Source organism: Callorhinus ursinus, unplaced genomic scaffold, assembly GCF_003265705.2.
Source record: "Callorhinus ursinus isolate GAN/ISIS: 27379988/994484 unplaced genomic scaffold, GSC_fseal_2.0 scaffold18, whole genome shotgun sequence".
Classification (NCBI taxonomy): Eukaryota; Metazoa; Chordata; class Mammalia; order Carnivora; family Otariidae; genus Callorhinus; species Callorhinus ursinus.
The window spans coordinates 9,628,029-9,647,481 of NW_027397080.1; the positions used below are offsets into that span (position 1 = coordinate 9,628,029).

Below are 19,453 nucleotides of genomic sequence, written 5' to 3' on the forward strand. Positions count from 1 at the left end.
TGAGTCATGTACTCCCATTTCGGACGTACATTTGAGATGCCTGTTAGTCCAGTGGAAATATTAGACAGGCTAATGTACACACAAGCCTGGAGATCAGGGAGGCACCCCCAAGGAAGGTCAACGCTTAGAGGTCAAGTAGAGAAGGACCCAGGGTTGGTACCAGGGAGGTCAGAGAAAACTGGATGTTGGGAGCCACAGAGAAGAGTGTTTCGGAAAAGAAAGTGGTCAGTCATGTCAGGTGCTGCTAAATCCAGAAAAGAGCCCTTCGGATTTGACACCGTAGCTGTTGGTGACCTTGCTGAGTGAATTTCAATAGACTGGTTGGGGATGGAAGCCAGACGAAGTGGGTTGAAGGGTGAATTGGGGGTGAGGAAGTGGAGGGAGAGGGGTATTGATCTTTCACGAACTTGAACTGCTAGGGAAATAAATGCGGGAAGGTTTATGTTTTGTCAGGTGACAGACCCTAGAATAGGAGTGCTTTGGGAAGTGATGTAGTAGACGATTGTATAGAGAAGGAGACACTGGATGAGGAAAGAAAAGCTGCCTGAAGAATGAAATCCTCAAGAAGACAGCTGGATTAGCACTGGCCACACACGTAGTCACCACCATCCACACGGACACAAACAGACCCACCACCAATGGTCATGGTGATATCACACAGACCCACAGCCAGACGGACACAGGCCCGCCCAGTCACGAGTACGCATACACACCTGGGATTCACCTCTCTCTCACACACACAAATGACAGCCACGCTGGCGAAGCAGATGGACCCACTACCTGCAGCTCCCCACAGACACCGTGGTGTCCACAGCCCCCTCCTATGATTCCCCCCAAGAGGCCCCTTGCCCACTTGAGAGGCAAATCTAGGCCTGGGCTGAAGAAGGACAGGGAAGTTTCATACCCAGTAAAAAGGTTTTATTAAGAGAATGAGAAAGCAATTGGAGAGTTGAAGAGGTACATCGACTGTAGGGTCAAGAGAAACAATAGCAAATAAAAAAATCTCCGTGACAACCTCAGGATCCCCGACACAATCTTTCTTCATCCCTGCCCCCAGCCCACCCCCAGCCCTTTGTGAGCAAAAACACCCTCTCCATCCTGGTCCGGCTGGACATCTTGATGCGTAAGCAGAAAACAGTGAAACAAGAGTCCTCAACTCAGGATAAGTAAGTTGCACTTGACATTTTTAAACTTTCAAATTTAATTACAACATACATCAATAAATAGGACAGACAGCCATAGGACTGTGACGGGCAGCCTGGATTTAGGTTCTTCCGTGTGTGCTTTATCTTTGCTCCTTGAGGGCTCCTCCTGCCTACTTCTTCCCAAGAGTGGGATGGTTCCAAAGAACCCACTGGGGCCTCCTGCCAGCACCCCTTTTCTGGGGGTAGGAGATTCTGGGACGAGGGATGCCAACTCCTCAACACCTCTGGTTTGTTAACAATTTTCCCCTCAGCCATGAGTAAAAACAGCAAGGCCTTGGCCTCTAGGAGAATCCACCGCTGCCCAGGCACTCTGATGCACGGGGCTCAGCCCCAAGACCAGGTTCCTCCATGCCAATTTCCTGTCCAAGCACATCTCAGCAATCAAGGAAAGTGGTCAGAAAATTGCACGCACACGGCAGACTTCTGGGCCCTTCTCGACAAATGGCTGCAGAGCAGCCATCACGCCGTCTCCAACCTCTCACTCAGGGGTCTCTGGATGAATGTTCACTTTCTGGCCTGACTCAAGCTCCACCTTTTAATCCTTTCGGGCTCACTCCCAGGAACTCAAGCCTCATTTCAGGCCTTGGGAACCCCTTTGGGATGAGACAGGGGAGACAGTTATTTCCGGTGCTTGGCATCCTTCTCTGGAGCCCTGGTGTCCCCGTGCCCACTGCCCGCACCACTTAGAAACATCTTGTCCAGGCCCTTGAGTGACTCCAGCAAGTAGTTCTGGAAAGTAGTAAGGGCTGCACAGATGGCGGGCCCACCAAAGCCATGGGTGATGAGGCTAAAGTGTGTCAGGCAGCTCTGTACCCCGGGCTCCAGGATGAGTGCTGGGCGGCTATTGCCCAATGGTGAGCGGTCCTGAGCCATCAAGTCGGCAAACTCCTTGCAGATCTGCCTGGTGGGGGAAGGAGGGCTGGGGGTTAGAGGACAAAATCTGAGCCTAGAGAAGGATTATATATATAATATATTTATGATTGCTGACCCTGTCAATAGTCTGCAAATGACGATCATACCCATTTTACAGAAAAGGAAACTGGTTCAGAGACATCGACTGACTTGCCCAATATCACACAGCTAGTAAACGGCATATGCCAATACCCTACAGTCTCTTCCCGTGGATGTCCTGCCCATGTCCAAAGTCCAGCTCTACTACCTTAGCCAGGAAACTTTCCTTGATCCCCTCGCCCACTCCCATTCCAAACACCCAATGCTTCACAGAGCTTTGTCTTTGACATAATTAGGGAACAATGAATAGCTGAACATGAAGTGAGGCTGGGCCAAGCACTGGATGCATCATCTCAATCCTCACAACAAATCTAGACAGTGATCATCCTCCTCATCACGGAAGAACGTTGGCTTCAGATAGGTTGGCTGACTTGTCCAAGTGATGAAGCTGGGATCTGAATCTTGCTCCAGTTTGTGGCCATTATTCCTTTCTTTGCATCCTGCATGTGGCTCAGGCAGGAGGATGTACTCCTGTCTCACCTCTGCATCGCCATGGAAGCCAGTCAGCATTTTACACATGACTGGGCCCCAGGAAGTTCTGATGAGTTAGCTGATTCATGGGTGAGGGGAGCCCTGCCCTGGATATGTTTCTCCGGCAACGATATGAACAGCTTCAAAGGTCCCATGAGCCGTGGAATTCCTTGAGTTTGTGATTCCACTTCTGCCTAGGGAACCTGAGGAAGCCCCAAAGGAGGAGGGTGCAGGTGGGATCTGACTGCATTGGGACCACATTAGATGGGGGACTGGATGGTGTTCTGAGCAGCAGGTGTGAGGGCAGGGGACAGCGAGGTCAGCTGCAGTGGGTGGGGTTTGTGCCGGCCAGATTGTGGGGCCCTCAAAGGAGTCTAGACTTACTCTCCTTCCCTCTCTCTGTCTGTCTCTCTCTGTGTGTCTTTTCTTGCAGTGGAACCCTTCTAAAAACTAAATCTGAACAGAATACCAGTTCATTAAACAGGCCCTAAAGCATCCCCATAGAACCTAGTTTGAAAATCAGGGCAGTAGCTGGGGAGCCATTGAAGGTTCTTGGGCAGGGGAGCAGTGCATGTGCAGGAAGACTGAGGGAACAGTGGAGCACTGGGATGAGGTCCAGGAGTGAGATTAGGAGACCAAAGCTGAGGTGGCAGCATGTGAGTGGTGGGGGGGAGGCACCAACGGGACTTGCAGAGGGGTCAGGGGTGAAGTAAGGACAAGGGAGGGTCAACTTGTGGCTGGGTGGGCATTGGTGCCCTGATGGAAGTCACCGGAGCCAAAGGGCTCTGGCAGGGGGAGCAAGACCACCATGGTGGGACTGGGGCTGGTGATGCCATGGGGCAGTGACACCGGTTTTGCTGATGCATATGTTTGTGTGTCCACGTGCGCCCCGTGGCGTCCACGGCGTGCTGCCTCACTGTGCCCGTGTGCAGTGCCACGTGTACATCACGTGTGCACGTGAGTGGCGGCCACTGTGCCCCTGCATGGTGTTTGTGTCTGCATTGCACCTCCGTGTGCCTGTGCACGGTGCCCCAAAGCACCCACGCGAGGCGCCCTCACTCACTTGGCGGCCAGCAGCATGCGCCTCCGGCTGTGCAGTTCCCCGGGGTCAGCGTGCTGGCGGCACAGGTACTCGGCAGCTGCCTTGGCTGGGAACTCAGTCTCACAGACGTAGCCAAAGTCTCGGGCCAGGTGCACGGCCTCTCCTGGGGGTGGGGGTGGGGGGCAGGCAGAGCCATGAGCTGCCACTCCAGCCAGGTGTACCTTTGAGCGTGAAGCATGGCCTTGCACCTCCAATGCCCTGCCAGGAGCCGTTCTGCCCCATTCTGCTCCTGTAGATACCTTCCTCTGGTTTCCCTCCCGGCGCAGCCCCAGCCCCTCCCTTGGGGCCACAGGGGCTCTAAGCTCAGGGGTGGCAGCAGAGCCCACCGTGTATCCCAGAGGCTGGGCTCAAGATGACTGAGCCCAGAGTCCCCAGCCTCCAGGGAAGGGACTCTCAGCCCCTCATCCCTTCACCCCATCCAAACACCGGCCACTCTTCTCCAACCCTCCATGAGCCCACGCTCGTGCGGTTTATATAGACATACACACGGATCACACACACCCCTTCCTGATACATGACGCACCGTCCTGCGTTAGGGACAGTCCCACAGTCACACTGGGTGACACACGTCCGCCCACGTGCCCTCAGGCCTCACTCACCCTCCACCAGCGAAGTTAGCAGTGTCACGTTGGCGGCCTTGCGACGGCCAGCTGGCAAGTTGAGCCCAATCTTCTCTAGCCGTTCCCGCAGGCAGCGGCCCCCGTTCTTGGACTTGGCCCTTGACGTGCACAGAGAGAGACAGACAAACACCATGAAGACAAGAAGTGTATGGCTAAGTGACCCCAACAGGGCCTTGCTGCCTCCACCCACCCTTGCTGAAGTTGGAGTCTGGCCCTGGGGATGCCCTGGGGCCTCCTTCAGCCCGGTCCCAACCTCTTTCTAACCTCACTGACTTTGCCGCCAAGGTGGGGCTGGAGGGGCCTAGCACCCAGCTCCCAGAGCCACTCACTTCTCCCTGATCCTCTCAACAGCAACAGGGACAGCCTGGGTGGGGAAGGACAGGCCAGAATCTTGGGGTGGTTTTCCCCCACCTCAGCACAACAGCTGAGCCATGCACAGCTACCCAGGGACACACAGCCTGATATGCAGAGATACACAGGGACACACACAGTCACCCAGGGACACAGAGAGAAACACGTATACAGATGAACACACACTGAGGGCGATAAGGACGCACACACTGCAACAGTCAGACATACGCAGAGACACGCAGTCTCGGGCTCCCAGGGACACACAGGGCCGCAGAAACAGCTCATACTGACCCAGGATCCCAGGGACAGATGTACAGACACTCAGGGACACATACAAGCATGTCTGGGGTGCTCAGAGAGACCAGGTGCCCCCCCACACACACAAATGAAGCCTCCACACAGAGCTGCAGACATGTAGACACACATACATCTGTCTCTAGAAGCACACACAATCACACACAGAGGAGGGCACACTCTAGCCAGCGCAGCACAGGAAACTCACATTCGTGGAAACATATACTTCTGGGTGTCCCCTATGCCACACACACACACACACACACACACACACACACACACATTCACACACCGTCTTCAGACACATCAAAACTCCTAGCCCTGAAGCGCAAATACCCCACCCGGGCACAAGGACATACATGCACAGAGAGAGACAGACAACCAACTGTGAAGACAAACCATGGACCTCAAAACGCATACACACGAGAGAGGCCTGTGCCCCACAGAGAGTGGGCCTCGGGTCCTGGGGTACCTTTCTTGGGGCAAAGGATGAAGATAGCACTCTCTCTTCACCAGCCCCAGCCTGTCCATTCTGCCCAACATGGGTCAGTCCTCCATCCCTTCTCTGCGATCAGGCTTCTTTGTCCACCCCCACCCCCAAGCCCACAGACCTGTGGGAGCTGCTGGAGACCTGGGCCTGCCCCCAGAACATGCACAGTTCCCTAAGGAGACAGAGATGGAGATGAGGCTGTGGCCTGGGGTGAGGCTGGCCCCTCTCTGCTCCCCTGAGAAGGTCTGAAATGACCACGGACTTCGGCAGGGAACCGTCGGCTGGCCGTCCTACCTGCGAAGGACACCGCCCAGGAGGGAGGCATTGAGGCACTCGGGAGGCGAGAGTCGCCGCTGGACCTCCCCCACCGTCACCTTGTACTTGGACGTCGAGCTGAGCAGGGAGAGCCGGCCTGGCACGGAGCAGAAGACCTCACTGGGGTTCGTGATGCCACCAACCAGGCTGTCTTTGGCCAGTGAGAGGGCTGAGAGGCTGCTGGCTTTGGAGGGGATGGGGACTGCAGAATGGAAGCAAGAGCAAGGGAGAGAGAGACAACACTGAGCCAGGGAGTGTAGGACACGGGCGCTAGCCAGCTGTGGAGTGGGAGCACTGAGGAAGCGCTGTGTCCTGGGCACCGTGCCACATGCTGGGCACACAGCCACATCGAAACAGCCTAGCGCCTCTCCAAGGGCAGTTCTAGTGTCCCTGCTTTAGAAAAGACCGAGGCACACTGAGGTTAACGTGACTCACCCAAGTCCACTCAGCTAATGGGTGGTGCAAACTGAACCCGGAGTCGTCTGGCTCCTGTACCCGTGTTCCCTTTACTGAGCCAGGCTGGTGCCCTGTTAACTCGGCTTCTGCAGAGTCCTGGAGTCGGGGCAAGTGCAATCAAAGACAGAGCCACAAACACGGAGGCAGGAGCCCTGGGTCACTGCAGCAGGGCCCAGCTAGGCCTGCACAAGGAGTCCTCAGCTCCCCCTGCCTGCTTGTGACCCCCACATGCCACCCCCCTGGTCAGTGAAGGCCTGGGGACTTTGGGATCACACATCCTGGGGGCAGGAAGCTTATGACCCCATTAGGCCTCTGGCCCTGGCCCTCTTCCTGCCAAGTCACTGTGGGATGCTCAAGGAGACAGGAATAAAGAGATACACCCGCAAAGGCCCCTGCCCCAAAAGCTCTCTATCTACTAATCTGTGTAGGGTAAGGAAGGGATTCTGAGAAGTTAATTTTCTAAAACCCACTTGGAGGGGCGCCCGGGTGGCTCAGTCGGTTAAATGTCTGACACTTGATCTCAGCTCCAGTCTTGATCTAAGGGTTGTGAGTTCAAGCCCCGCATTGGACTCCATGCTGGGCGTGGAGCCTACTCGGAAAAAGGAAAAGAAAACCCAAACAAAACAACCCCAACTTAGATACTCTTGGCTCTAAAAGAAAGTTCTTTCTGTGGCCTAACCTCCATCCTCCTGCTTAGCCTCAAAGGGAAGGGAGAATAATCGAGGTTCTTGCTTCCACCTGGGCTTCTCTTCGTCCAAGGAAGTGAGAGCCTTGGGAGAGCAGGAGAGAAGGCAGTCCTTGTGTGTGTGTATGGGGACAAAGTGGGAAGCCCAAGGCCAGCAGTTAATTGAGCACTCACTATGCCATGTCCTTACACGGATCATGTCACCGAAACCTCAGAACAACCCACGAGGGGGCTATGTTTACTATTCCCATTTTATAGATGGGGAGACTGAAGCCCAGAGAGGTGAAGTAGTGTTCCTGAGATCACACAGCTGCTAGCCTGAGAACCAGTAACAAGCCCTGGACTGTGGTCTCAAAGGCAGGAGCCCTCCAGCCATTCAGCAATGATTTGCTGAGCCCTGTGTGCCAGAGAATGCAGAGGTAAGTTAGGCTGACCAGTTCTCAGCCTGGCAGAGCCCCTCCAGCTTTTCCGTCTCTGGATGTGCATTCCCACCCTCCACCAGGACACCTGGCCAGAAACCTCAGTGATGCCCTCCACGCTGCCCTCTCCCACCACATCCCTTCTGTCACTGTGTCCTGCGGCTCTCCTTTTTCCACGCACCCCCCACCCCCCATGCAGCCACTTCTCTAGCACAGACGCTCGCTCACTTCCCACCTGAAATTTGGTGCAGCTCTGCTCTGGTCTCCCTGCCCCCCCCCCCCAAAGGATCTTTCTGAAACACATCGCTCTCCAGGCTAAAACCCATCACTGCCCATCACTTCCCCTCGAATCAGATCCCAGCTTCAGAGCAGGACAGGATGAGTTCGCCTATCCTTCAGCGAGTGCCAACTGTATACCAAGTGCTTTACACAAACAACTCTATGAGGTAGATGCTATTTTCTATCCCCATTCCAAATTGGAGAAACTAAAAGTTCAGAGAGGTTCAGATGGGTGGCATAGCAAGCAGGGAGCAGAAATGGGTCTTGAACTCTGATCATGGACTCCAAAGTTCACATTCTTAACCATCCTAACACCTTCCATGTAATGCCCTCCTTCACCCACTTTGTGTTCCGGCTGCTGCTTACCCCTCTTGCCTGGTCCCCCATTTGTCCTTTAGGCTCTTGACCCCCACTGACCAACAGAAATATACTATTATATATATATATGTAATATATTTATATTTATATATAACATATTTATATTTATATATATATATTTCTGTTACATAGTATATTTATACATATAGTATAGTTTATTTCTGCTATATAGTATATATATAAAATATATATATACACTTTATATATACATAGAACATAAATTTAAATTTTCTAGGAGCCCTGTTTTTAAAAAAAGTAAAAAGAGGGACGTCTGGGCGGCTCAGTTGGTTGGTCGTCTGCTTTTGGCTCAGGTCATGATCCCAGGATCCCAGGATCAAATCCCACATTGGGCTCCCTGCTCAGCAGGGAGCCTGCTTCTCCCTCTGCCTGCTCTGCCCACTGCTCCCCCTGCTTGTGCCCCCCTCCGACAAATAAATAAATAAAATCTTAAAAAAAAAGTAAAAAGAAACGTGAGGTTAATTTTAATATATTTTATTTACCCCAGTGTGTCAAAAATACTATCAAAGAAATGTGTCATCAGTATTTTAAAGATTATTAATGAGCTATTTTACATTCTTCCCTTGTACTCAGCCTTCAAAATTCAATGCATATTTTACATTCCAGCCCATCTAAATTCCGACTAGCCACATTTCAGGTGCCCAACAGCCACATGTGCCCGGCAGCTCCCACAGTGGATAGCACAGCTCTGGACTTCAAAGAGGGAGAGCACAATGGGTAACAAGGAAGCAAAGTGTGGGGGACAGGCGCCGCCCTATGGAAAGTCCCTCCGTGGCTGAGAGGTACCATGCAGGACACATCGACATTGCCAGAACTCCCGCTTCATTTGTTTGCTGATGAAACCAGGATTCTGCATTTCTCTGTGAAATCTCTGGATTTTTAAACCCTGGCAACCGATCCAAAAATTTAAAAACCCAGGGGCGCCTGGGTGGCTCAGTCGTTAAGTGTCTGCCACGGCTCAGGTCATGATCCCGGGGTCCTGGGATCGAGCCCCACATCGGGTCCCTGCTTGGAAAGCAGAAAGCCTGCTTCTCCCTCTCCCACTCCCCTTGCTTGTGCTCTCTCTCTCTGTGTGTCAAATAAATACATAAAATCTATAAAAAATAAATAAAAAGAAGGGCAGGATGACTGTCCTCCCTCCCATGACCCCTAGCCAGAGGCGGCAGAAGGAATAGAAAATTCTCTCCTCCAGCAGCCTCCTCCATCCCAACTTCTATTCAAACCAGGGGCTCCCTGAGGCCAGGCCCCGTATGAGGGGAGGGAGACCAAGCCTGCATGAGGCTGTTTGTGCACGTGCAGAGACCCATGTGAGCATTCATGTGCCACAAAAATGGTCACACACCCTGTGATGCCTGTCATGGACAGAGCAGTGAGGGCGAGAGTGCACATGCGCACTGGCTCACTGAACGAGGACTGATTCCCCAGCTCTACATACAGACAGTTTCTGCCCTCCTGAGTGTTGCAGGGATGTGGCAGCTTGTATATGGATATCTGCAGGTGCTTTTGCTCCTGTCGATACAGTTAAACATGGAGTACATGCCAGCACCCGGGTGCTGCAGAGTGTAGGTGCATGACAGGTGGACATACGTTTGGGTATGGAATGACAGACTCTGCTGCCTCCCCCACTTGTCCTTCCCCTTCTCCTCAGAGCCTCTGCCCTCCGAAATGGCAAGAGGAATGGAGCCCAAGGTTAGGGAAGTGGATGGCGTGAGAAAAGGACAGTCATGGAGGTAGGAATTAAACTAGCACAGACTGCAAAGCAGGGACACTGGTGTTTATCTCCCACACCACAGTGACTCCTGAGGCTGAAGTGGTCTATTCATGGGGTTCTCCCTGCCTCCCCCGCCGCCCCTCCCCCCATCACCCAAGCAGAAGCCAAGATACGGCAGACACAAGATCTCCTAGTCGTCCAACCTGTCAGACAAGACGCACACACTTGTCTACACCCTCCATCCACAGGTGATAGATACTGTCTGACCACTGAATCTGGGGAGAGTGCAAAAGATTCTCCCAGATAGCTGACTAAAATTTCAATTCTGTCTAGAAGAAAACGGGAGAAAAATCTCTGTGCTCTTGGGCTGGGGAATGAGTTTCTGGATTCAACCCTAAAAGCATGATCCATAAAAGAAAATAATGATAAAGTGGACTTCACGAAAATTAAAAACCTTTGCACTATTAAAAAAATTGAAAGGCAAATCATAAACTTGAAGAAAACATTTGGAAATCACACATCTGATCAAGGATGTATATCCAGAATATGTAAAGAATTATTGTAACTCTATTAATAAGATAAACAACCCAATTGGAAAATGGTCAAAATATGTGAATAGATATCTCACTAAAAATGACATATGGATGGCTAATAAGCACATGAAAAAGTGCTCAACATCATTAGTCATTAGGGAAATGCAAATTAAAACTATACTGAGGTACTACCAGAATGGCTATCATAAAAAAGACAGACAATATTGGGGTGCCTGGGTGGCACAGTCGGTTAAGCATCCAACTTTTGGTTTTGGCTAGGGTCATGATCTCATGGGTCATGGGATAGAGCCCCAAGTCAGGCTCCGCACTCAGCAGCGAGTCTGCTTGAGATTCTCTCTCCCTCTCCCTCTGCCCCTCCCACTCGTCTCTCTTGCTCCCGTACTCTAAAATAAACAAATAAATCTTAAAAAAATAAGATAGACAATATCAAGTGTAGGTGAAGAACCCTCTTGCGCTGTTGCTAGTAGAAATGTAAAACAGAATAGCCCCGTTAGAAAACTGCATGCCAGTCTCCTAAGATATTAAACACAAACTTACCATAACATCAAGCAATTTCATTCCTAGGAATTTACCTAAGAGCCATGAAAACAAATATCCACACAAAGACATGTATGTGAATGATCAGAGCAGCATTGCTCATAGTAGCCAAAAAGTGGAAACATCCCAAGTGTCCATCAGCTGATGAATGGATACACAAAATGTGTTTCGCGCATGCAATGGAGTACTGCTACTCAGCAACACGAAGGGGATTACTCACACCTGCTATGACACAGATGAACCTCAAAAGCATTACGCTAAGTAAAAGGAGCTAGATGCACCCTCGGCATATTTATTTATTCCGTTGATATAACATGTCCAGAATATGCAAATGTATAGAAAGAAAGCAGATCAGTGGTTGCCTAAGGCTTGGGGTGGGAATGAGAATTAACTACAAATGGGAATGAAGGAATTTTAGCAGGTGATGGAAATGTCTTAAGACTGTGGTAATGGCTACACAACTCTATAAATTTACTAAAAATCATCGAATTATACTCTTAAATGGGTGAATTTTAGGTCTGTACATTTTACTTCAACAAATCTGTTAAGAAATGCAAGTTCCAGGGCCATACTTCCAGGGACTCTTTTTCAGTAGATGTGGAGTGGTGCCCAGGAAATCTGCATTTTTAAAATAAGCACCTCGTGTGGTTTCTTAGCCCACACTTAGGGTACACCGGCCCAGAGGGGGTAGGGGAGCGGCTGGAGGAAGGCAGACAGGACAAGTGCCTGGAGTATCGAAAGTTTTACAACCAAGTTCTGGACCCTCGAGAACTCCCAGGCTTCCCTCCCCCGCCGGCGACACTCTGCGATAGATAGACTGCTTCTGGGGTAGGGCGGGGGCTGCCCGGATTTCGCACCCAGGGCCTCGGCTGCCCGGCCTCAACCTCAGCTGTCCCTCCCGCCAGGGCCAAAAATGATTTCCTATCATTCCAGGGCCCAGGTGGGCCGGTGGGTCCTCCACCACCTCCGGCAAGCGCCGAAGGTCTTCAGGATGTTACCGGGGCTCTCGATGTCATCGGAAGGGCCTGAAGCCGAAGAAGGACGCTAATCCACGGCCCCCTGGCGCCCCGCAGTGACGGCGGAAGTCCCCGGCGAAACTGCCCCCTGCGCGCCGCCCTCCAGCCCGGCCACCTGCTTAGCCACAGCGGCTCCGCGCCGTCGCCCGCCCATGCGGCCCCGAGGTGAGGACCTTCGGGGACCAGCTCCGCCTCGGCGTTTGCAAAGTTGGAAAGCGCCGGCACTGACCCGCTCTCCTCCCCCAAGGTGCGGCGCGCGGACGGAAGGCCGAGCTCGCGGCTAGAGAACCAGGCGCTTCCCTCCGCAGGGAGCCTCCGGCTTTCACCCCTCGCCCTTTGCCGCCGCGCTCCGGGTGGTGACTCGTCGTCCGGGGTGGGGCGCCCAGGTCGCCGCGCTCCGTCTCCCTGCGTTCGGCCACCGACGGGCTGGCACCGCGGTGCGGCGGGTGTGCGCGCCCACGGCCGGGACGCCCAGCGCCGCGCCAGCGCCCACATCCGCCCCGCGGGGCCCAGCCGGCCGCACTCCGGACAACCCCAGCTGCCCCCCCTGTGGTCCTGGGACCGCTACTGGGGATTCCGGCGCACACCTAAGACCCGGAATTTATGACAGCTGATGTCCTTTGAGAGAAACCAACTCAGGGCAATTCCAGTGCCTCCTCGCAGCCAGCTTCCTGTCTTGGCTCTGGCCGGGGGGTTGAAATTTAAGGTACACAGAGCCCCAGCTGATCCTTCTACCCTTCCCCAGGGCAGAGGTTCCCAAGCTCCTACCCCAAATGGGGGGAGGCTGGCCTCCCCGAGGGAATCAGTGAGCCCAGCCGCTCCCCCCAACCCGCCCCAGCCCCGCGAGTCTGGGCGGAAGCCGGGAACTGGTGCCGCGACCATGATCGTATCTCCGGGCGGACGCAGCTCAGCGGCAGGCTCTTGCCAACTGCAGACCGTGCTCTTCCTTTCGACGAGTTCCCAAAAGTCCACTAAACCAAGGCAGCAGCACCCGCCACCTCAGCGACTACTCCAGGAAGCCGGTTCCAGCTTCCTCTCCACATCCCCATCTCCAGGTGACACAGCCCGACACCTGGAGGCTCTCCTCCCCTAAGTTCCGGGAAGCCTGTCCCTTCATCTTACCCCCCACACGCTCTAGGTTGTCCAACTAACTTTCAGTCCCTGGTAACCCAGCTCCAGCTCCTGGAAGTCCAGCACCACCACCCCCCGCCCCCACCCCTACCCAGCCTCAGCCCGTGTTCTCCCGTGAGAATACGGGAAGTGCAAACAGTGCCTGGGCTTGAATTCATTCTTTTGAAAAACAACTGGAGCCAAATCCTGCGGAATCTGTGCCTGCTCCAGGCACCACAGGCTTGTGTGTGCCACCGAATTCCTCCTGGGGAACCCGCCCCAAATCTAAGGAGCCTGCCCAAAGCCTGGATCCCTCTGACTCTCTGTCTTGTTCTCTCTCTTTCTCACCTTTTCCTGGCAAGTCCAGAACTTGGTCCTCCAGCTGGAAAATCCACTGGAGGGCAGGTCTCAAACCCCTGGCTTTTACTAGTGCAGAGACACAAACACCCCCAAAAACACACAGGGCGTGATTCTCACATGCTTAGAGATCCTCAGTACCAAAGAACAAATTCCAGGACACAACAAAGACCCTCACACACACACAGAAACTCCCACTCAGAAATATACACCAATGTAGTGGACACGCATCACACACTCAGCAATAGAGACACACTTACACACCAAAAAATACCAGAAAGACACCTAGGAAAGGAACATACCAGACATGTACAGGATCCTGAACTCACATAGGACATCCAGGATCAGGTAGGTCCTGGCCCTCCTATACTCAGACTAACACACCACACACCCACTCCCATAACCCTAAATGCAGAAAGAGGCTCCTGCAAGGACAGAAAATTCCCCCCTGGGAAAACTGAAGTTTCCCCTTCCCCTTAATCGACCCCAAGGCCCTGCTTGCTGGGAAGGAAAGCTTGCCTAGCTAGGAAATGGTAAGGCATTGTAATGTGGAAATCATTTAAGGAAACCCATGGGAACTGCACCCCCATTCCCACCTCTTAGGAAACAGGGAAGTAGTTTAACTCGTTCTGCAAATTAATTCCAGATCTACAAGAGCGCCCTCCACTCGGTAGGGAGAGGCCAAAACCCTCTGTGCGGCTTGGCTGGCCCAAGCAGCAGAGTGAGTCCGATGGGCTCAGCCGACCCCAGGCCACAGGCTCTGGGGCCCAGATGCCAACCAGCCCATCTGCCCAAGCTCTGGCCAGGACCACAGCCTCTGCTGCCCCTCTAATGGACTAGGAAGAGTGCCGGCTGGCCACTGAACCCAGCGACACACAGGAGACAAGCTCCACAGGGAAGAAAATGGGTCTGTGCGTGGGGAGCCTGAACCATCTCCCCCAGTTCTGCTCTAGCAGATGCATGCTGTTCCTTACCTTTCTTGATCACTGACTGGTCCAGAAGACTCATTCCGGTCTCATCCATGGTCTGAAAACAAGAGAGGTAGTGGTAAGGGCGCTTGTGGACCTAGTCCCCTGTCATTTCCCAAGCCCCTGCTGTCCCTGGTCCTGGTCCTGTCTGCTCTGCCAGATGCTCACCACCTATACTGGGGGCGCCACAGGCGGGACCAGGACTGCCTTGCGGCTGGAGCCCTTGGATCCTCACCCTGCCGTGCGAAATAGGAATTTTGAACCTTAGACAACTCCAACGCCTCTCTTCGCTTCAGGCACAGGCTGCCCCAGCCGAATGGGACTGGACCATAGATGCCCCACGTGGCCCAGTGGAGAGCTAAGGAAGTGTTTGCGCCTCTGCGCATTTACTCCACCAGGGCTTGCCGCCCTCCAGGCACCGCTCACTGACTCGGTGCCAGGCCGCCTGAATGGACAGGCAGCATCTAACCCGGATTTGGGACTCATCCTCGGAGTCCTGAGTGAGAAGTGGCAGGCTGAGAGAAGAGTCAGACGCCCGCCTTCGTCACCGTGCCTCCAGCCAGAGTCCTACATCACCGCGGCCGGTTCTGGCTCATTCCGGACCGTTCGGGCCTCACCTGCAGGTCGTCTAGGCCGGGCGGCGCCGCCAGCCCAGGGAGGCCGAGGGGCGCGTCTGCCAGGCCGTGCGCACCGTCGGCCAGGCCGTGCAGGAGCCGGGGCACCGCGGCGGCGTAGTCGCGGCGCGGGTCGAGGCCCAGGGCGCGGGCGGGCGGCGCCAACAGGCCGGGCGGCTCGTCGTGGGCGCGGGCGACGGCGCGGGGGGCGGCCCAGGCGGCCTGTGGAGGCTGCGGCTGTGCCAGGGGCGCCAGGCCGCCGTACGGGTCCCCGGCCAGGTGGGGAAAGGCGGCAGCGGCGTCGGGCGCCTGGCCGTAGGGTAGTGGCGGCTGCGGGTAGGGCGGCGGGAAGTAGGGCGGCTGGAAGTCGGCGGCGGCGGCCGGCGTGTGGCAGAGGGGTGGCGCGGGCCCGTAGGCCGCCTGGGGCAGAGACGACAGGCGGCCCCCACCAGCCGCTGAGCCCAGCCCGTCGGGGCGCTCCTGGGGAAGGAGAGGGGCGCGTTAGGCGACCCGCTGGCAGCTGAAGGGCCCACACCCCGGTCCGAGAGGACCCCTTCCTCCGCTCGCGGGGTTCCGGCTGCCGACCTGCCCAGCGCGTCGCGGGGCCTTAGGTCTATCTCGGAGGGGCCCGCGTGCGCGGGAGCCTCGGGCTGGGACAGCGGTCTTCCGCGTTCGCAGCTGGCGGAGTCCCTGCGGCACCCTCCCTCCGAGATTTCGTTGGAGGTGTAGGTTTGGCAGGTCCAGCGCTCGGGTTCCCTGGTCCCGGGCCCCGAGCCCCGAGACTACTCACCATGGCGGGGTAAGTGTGCACCAGCATGGGGCGCGTAGCGCTGGGCGCGAAACGTGGCGGCGGCGGAGCCCTCGCCCGACGGCTAGCGCCGCGGGAAGAGGCGCGGGGAGCCTGCACAGCCCGCGGCTGTCCCTTTGGGGCGGCTGGGTGCAACCCGGCCCGGAGCCCGGCGGGCGTCGGGTCCTCAGCTGTGAGCGCCCCCGGGGAGGTCCATGGGGGCGGGACGTGGGCCGGACGGGCGCAGATCGCACTTGGAAAAGTCGGTCAACGGGTGCCCAGCGCCCGCCCTTCTTCCTCTGAGCGCAGCCCGCTCCATGCACTCCAGTTATAGTGGCGGGGGCGCGCTGGGCCTCCGGGGCGCGCATTAAAGAGACACGCTGTGGCCGCTTTCTCCCCAGCGACAGTTCAAGGGGAGGCGTGGCATTGGTGCGACCCCGTGGGGTGGCTAGCGGGGAGTGAATCCAATCCCCGCTGGTCTGAGCCGCCTTTTGGGCTCAAAGCTCCCAGCTGCGGTGAAACAGAGAAGGATTGGAGGCTAGGATGTAGGGGGTCCTGGGTTTGAATCTCAGCTCTTCGCCTTTGTTTGCCTTTGAGGAAGGCACTACGCTTCCTCATCCTCAGCTTCCTAGTCTGTAAAATGGGTATCAGTCCTTTCACTAACCACATCACAGGACTATGGATGGGACCATCGTCAATGTGGAAGAAGTTTGGGAGCTGCAGACTCAAGCCCACTGGCTCATGTGTACACGTGTGTCAGCGTGTTATGTGTGTACGTGTGTGTAGAGGACCATCTCAGTCTTTCTGAATGTTTCTGGATCAAAGACCCTCTACAGGTGCCCTCTTCATTCAGCCTTCTTGGGCTGATAACTCCCAATGCCAAGCCAGGGTGTGAGGAAGCTGGACACACAAACGGAGAATGTTGTCCAGTTGGGGGTTGGGCAAGAGTTCCACCGGAAAAGGGCTCCGGATGTTTCTGAAGCCAGGAGAGCTGGGCTGATTGAGTGTAGGCCTGTCACACAAAGAGACTCTTGAGTGAATATGTAACTGCTCCACATGGATGGTGTGCAGTCATCACACTGATGTGCACAGGCTGTGTGTTTGTGGGTTATCGCGGCAGGCTCTGGCTGGCTCTCAAGGACATTGCTGTCCCTGCAGTCACTCCACCTTTCTCCCAAAACCCAACCCTCTCCTCCCCTGCCCCCTCAACCCCCAGAAGCAGGAGCAAGGCTGAAAGAAAGGGAAATGGGAGGAATACTAAGAGGAATAAGAATTTAAAAAGCAGAAGGAAGATGTTTAAAAAAAAAAAGGCAAGAAGATGCTCAGACCAAAATATGAAAGAAATAATCACAGCAAGCCCTTATTACAGATTGTGCTATACTCTGTGCAGGTACCTGGTGAATACTGAGTTATTTCACCATCATGTTCTCTGGTGAGGAAGACAAGGCACAGAGAGGTGGACTGATTTGCCCAACACCAGCTGAGTGGCGGAGCCAGGGTGGTCTGCCTCCAGCCTTTCTCTGTGCTCGGAATTACTGCCTCTCTGCTCGGAATTATCCAGTACTGCCTACCCCTCAGGTGCCTAGGAATGTAGTTCTGACTCTGACCAACCTGTGCTCCCAGGCGAGTCCCTCTTCATCTCTGACCTCAGTTCCTGCAACTTCAACAACAGTGACAACAAAGTAGGGGAGCTCAGAGGACTGGATGTTTTCTGAGGCCTCTTTCCAGTGAAGCAGATGATGAAAAAGGAAAGGTGAAGATGCGGAGGTGGATTACAGAAGGGGGGGTTAACTCATGGAATGTATGTGGAGGAGACTTGAGCGGGGTATCCCAGAGGCACGTGGCAGGTGCAGAGCTCAGGTCTGGGTCAACTCAGCCTGGGGGGCCATGGGAGAGGGAGGAGGCTGGAAGCAGCAACATCACTAAGAACTTTCTGGAGGCTGGAACAACCAGCTACGGTGGTGGGTGAGGCGGAGTTGGGCAGAGCTGCCACCTCTGTGCCCAGGACAGACCAGAGGTTTGTGTGTGTCTGTATATGCAGGTGTGTGAGTGACGAGACCCCTTCTCCTCCGCCCTCAAATTCAGCCACAAGACACCTGAAGTGAGACTCCAGGACAGGTGTGCGTGGGTTAGTGCATGGCACGCTGGTTGGTGGACCCTTTGGGGGAAGTCCATGAGGGGCAAGGCTGGCAATGCCCGTGCCCAGTTCTGGGGATCCCTTGCTCTCTCCAGCAGGCTGGGGAAGACCAGAATGACAGGGCAAGCTGCCTGTCCTGTGGCTTCCGTGGATTTTCTCACCCTACTTCACTGCAGCTTAAGACACCCCCTTCTTGCCTTGTTCCCCTCCTTTGCACCCTGACCACTCCTCAGCCTACTTTTCTAGCTCATCGCTCACCCATATCCTTCATGTCGGTTATTCGTTCTCAGGGTTGAAACTTCGGCCTTTTCTTCCTGTCTACACTCTTCTTGAGTGAGTGAATTCATTCCTTCTCGAGATTTTAGTGACTGCTAGTCAGCTGCTATCTCTCAACCTTGTTATATCCAGTCTGTATCTCTCACTAGACATTCGGACCCACAGATGCAATTGCCAGGCAGATATTTCTTCCAGGCATCTCGTTGCAGCCATCTGAAACTTTCCAAGTCCACACGTGAACTCAGCGTGCCCTCCACCCCTGCCACCCACCCCAGCCTTCTTCTTCCCCTGGGTTTACAGCTCCGTACATGGCACCACCATCCTTCAAATGAAAAACAGAGTCAGCCCAGACTCTGACTTTCCCTTCACCTTCATAAGCTAGTCCTCATGGAGTGTTGTCATATCTAACCTTACATGTCTCTCTCCAACCCTCTGTCAGCCGTTTGGGCTCCCATACTCTTTCTCACAGACCAGTAGTCCTCAAAGCATGTTTCCTTGGCTGGCATCACCAGCAGCCTCTGCGAACTTGTTACAAGCGCCACTCCTTGGACTTCACCCCGGACCTACTGAATCAATAACTTTGAGCGTGGGGACTGGAAATCTTTGTCTTAATAAACTTATAAGGTGACTCAGAAGCTTAGTAAGGTTTGAGAACTACTGTCTAGACCATGACAACAACCCCTTGGCTGGTCTCCTGCCTTCATTCATTACCCTTCTGACACGCTTCCTATTCTACTTAGTGGTAAGAGTGAGTGGACCATGTAACCTTCCTGCTGAAAACTCTCCCGAGGCTCCTCATGGCCCATCTTCAGGGAAAAAAAGTTTAAGCACCCTAACCAGCATTCCAGCTGCAACTGATTTTTCTTTTCTGCCTCACAAACTATTCCACAAGAAGATGAGAGGAGAGACCGAGAATGTGTCCTGCACTGGCTTTGGTGCATGGCAAGTGCTCAGTGAATGCTTATTAAATAAATGATGAATGGATGAGTTTGTGAATTCCTCAGCTGACTGAGGGGTCTTTTTAGAAAGCCTTCTTGTGAACATGACCCTGGGTAGATAGACAGAGAAACCAGGTATAATCTGAGGAGATCATCTGGTAAATGATTTTGCTTATGGCTAATGGGGAGACAGATGTTCATGATCTGCTCCTGCTTTGGGGGCTTCTAAAAACTACAGGGTCTGATGGCTGCAGACTCTGTTGCTCTTCTCTTTCAGGGCCAAGGGACTCCTCACTTTCTGAGGCATGGAGGTGGGCATTGCTGTTTGCCCTCTCTCTGGGACAGGCGTGCACC

The 19,453-nt window shown here is 54.3% G+C and overlaps 1 protein-coding gene and 1 long non-coding RNA gene across 2 annotated transcripts; one reads left to right on the forward strand and one right to left on the reverse strand.

Annotated features, from left to right (window-relative positions):
- Positions 1-1,183: 1,183 nt before the first annotated feature.
- On the reverse strand, positions 1,184-15,778 carry TFAP2E (transcription factor AP-2 epsilon). Its single transcript, XM_025856721.2, has 7 exons — positions 15,752-15,778; positions 14,965-15,441; positions 14,354-14,405; positions 5,839-6,061; positions 4,389-4,507; positions 3,751-3,892; positions 1,184-2,106 (listed from the first exon to the last, which is right to left on the reverse strand). The coding sequence occupies exons 1-7, from the start codon at positions 15,776-15,778 to the stop codon at positions 1,824-1,826; spliced, it is 1,323 nt and encodes a 440-aa protein (XP_025712506.1). The 3' UTR covers positions 1,184-1,823.
- LOC141374486 (uncharacterized) lies at positions 15,642-17,867 on the forward strand. The gene is made up of 3 exons (XR_012381413.1): positions 15,642-15,760; positions 17,139-17,501; positions 17,790-17,867. It is a non-coding gene; the product is annotated as an uncharacterized lncRNA (long non-coding RNA).
- Positions 17,868-19,453: the final 1,586 nt, after the last annotated feature.

Coding starts and splice junctions, on each gene's coding strand:
- TFAP2E (XM_025856721.2), bottom strand. CDS start 15,778: ATGCTGGTGCACACTTACCCCGCCATG. Junction 15,442..15,751: donor TGCACACTTACCCCGCCATG/GTGAGTAGTCTC, acceptor CTCCTTCCCCAG/GAGCGCCCCGACGGGCTGGG. Junction 4,508..5,838: donor CTGGGCGGTGTCCTTCGCAG/GTAGGACGGCCA, acceptor GTGCACGTCAAG/GGCCAAGTCCAAGAACGGGG.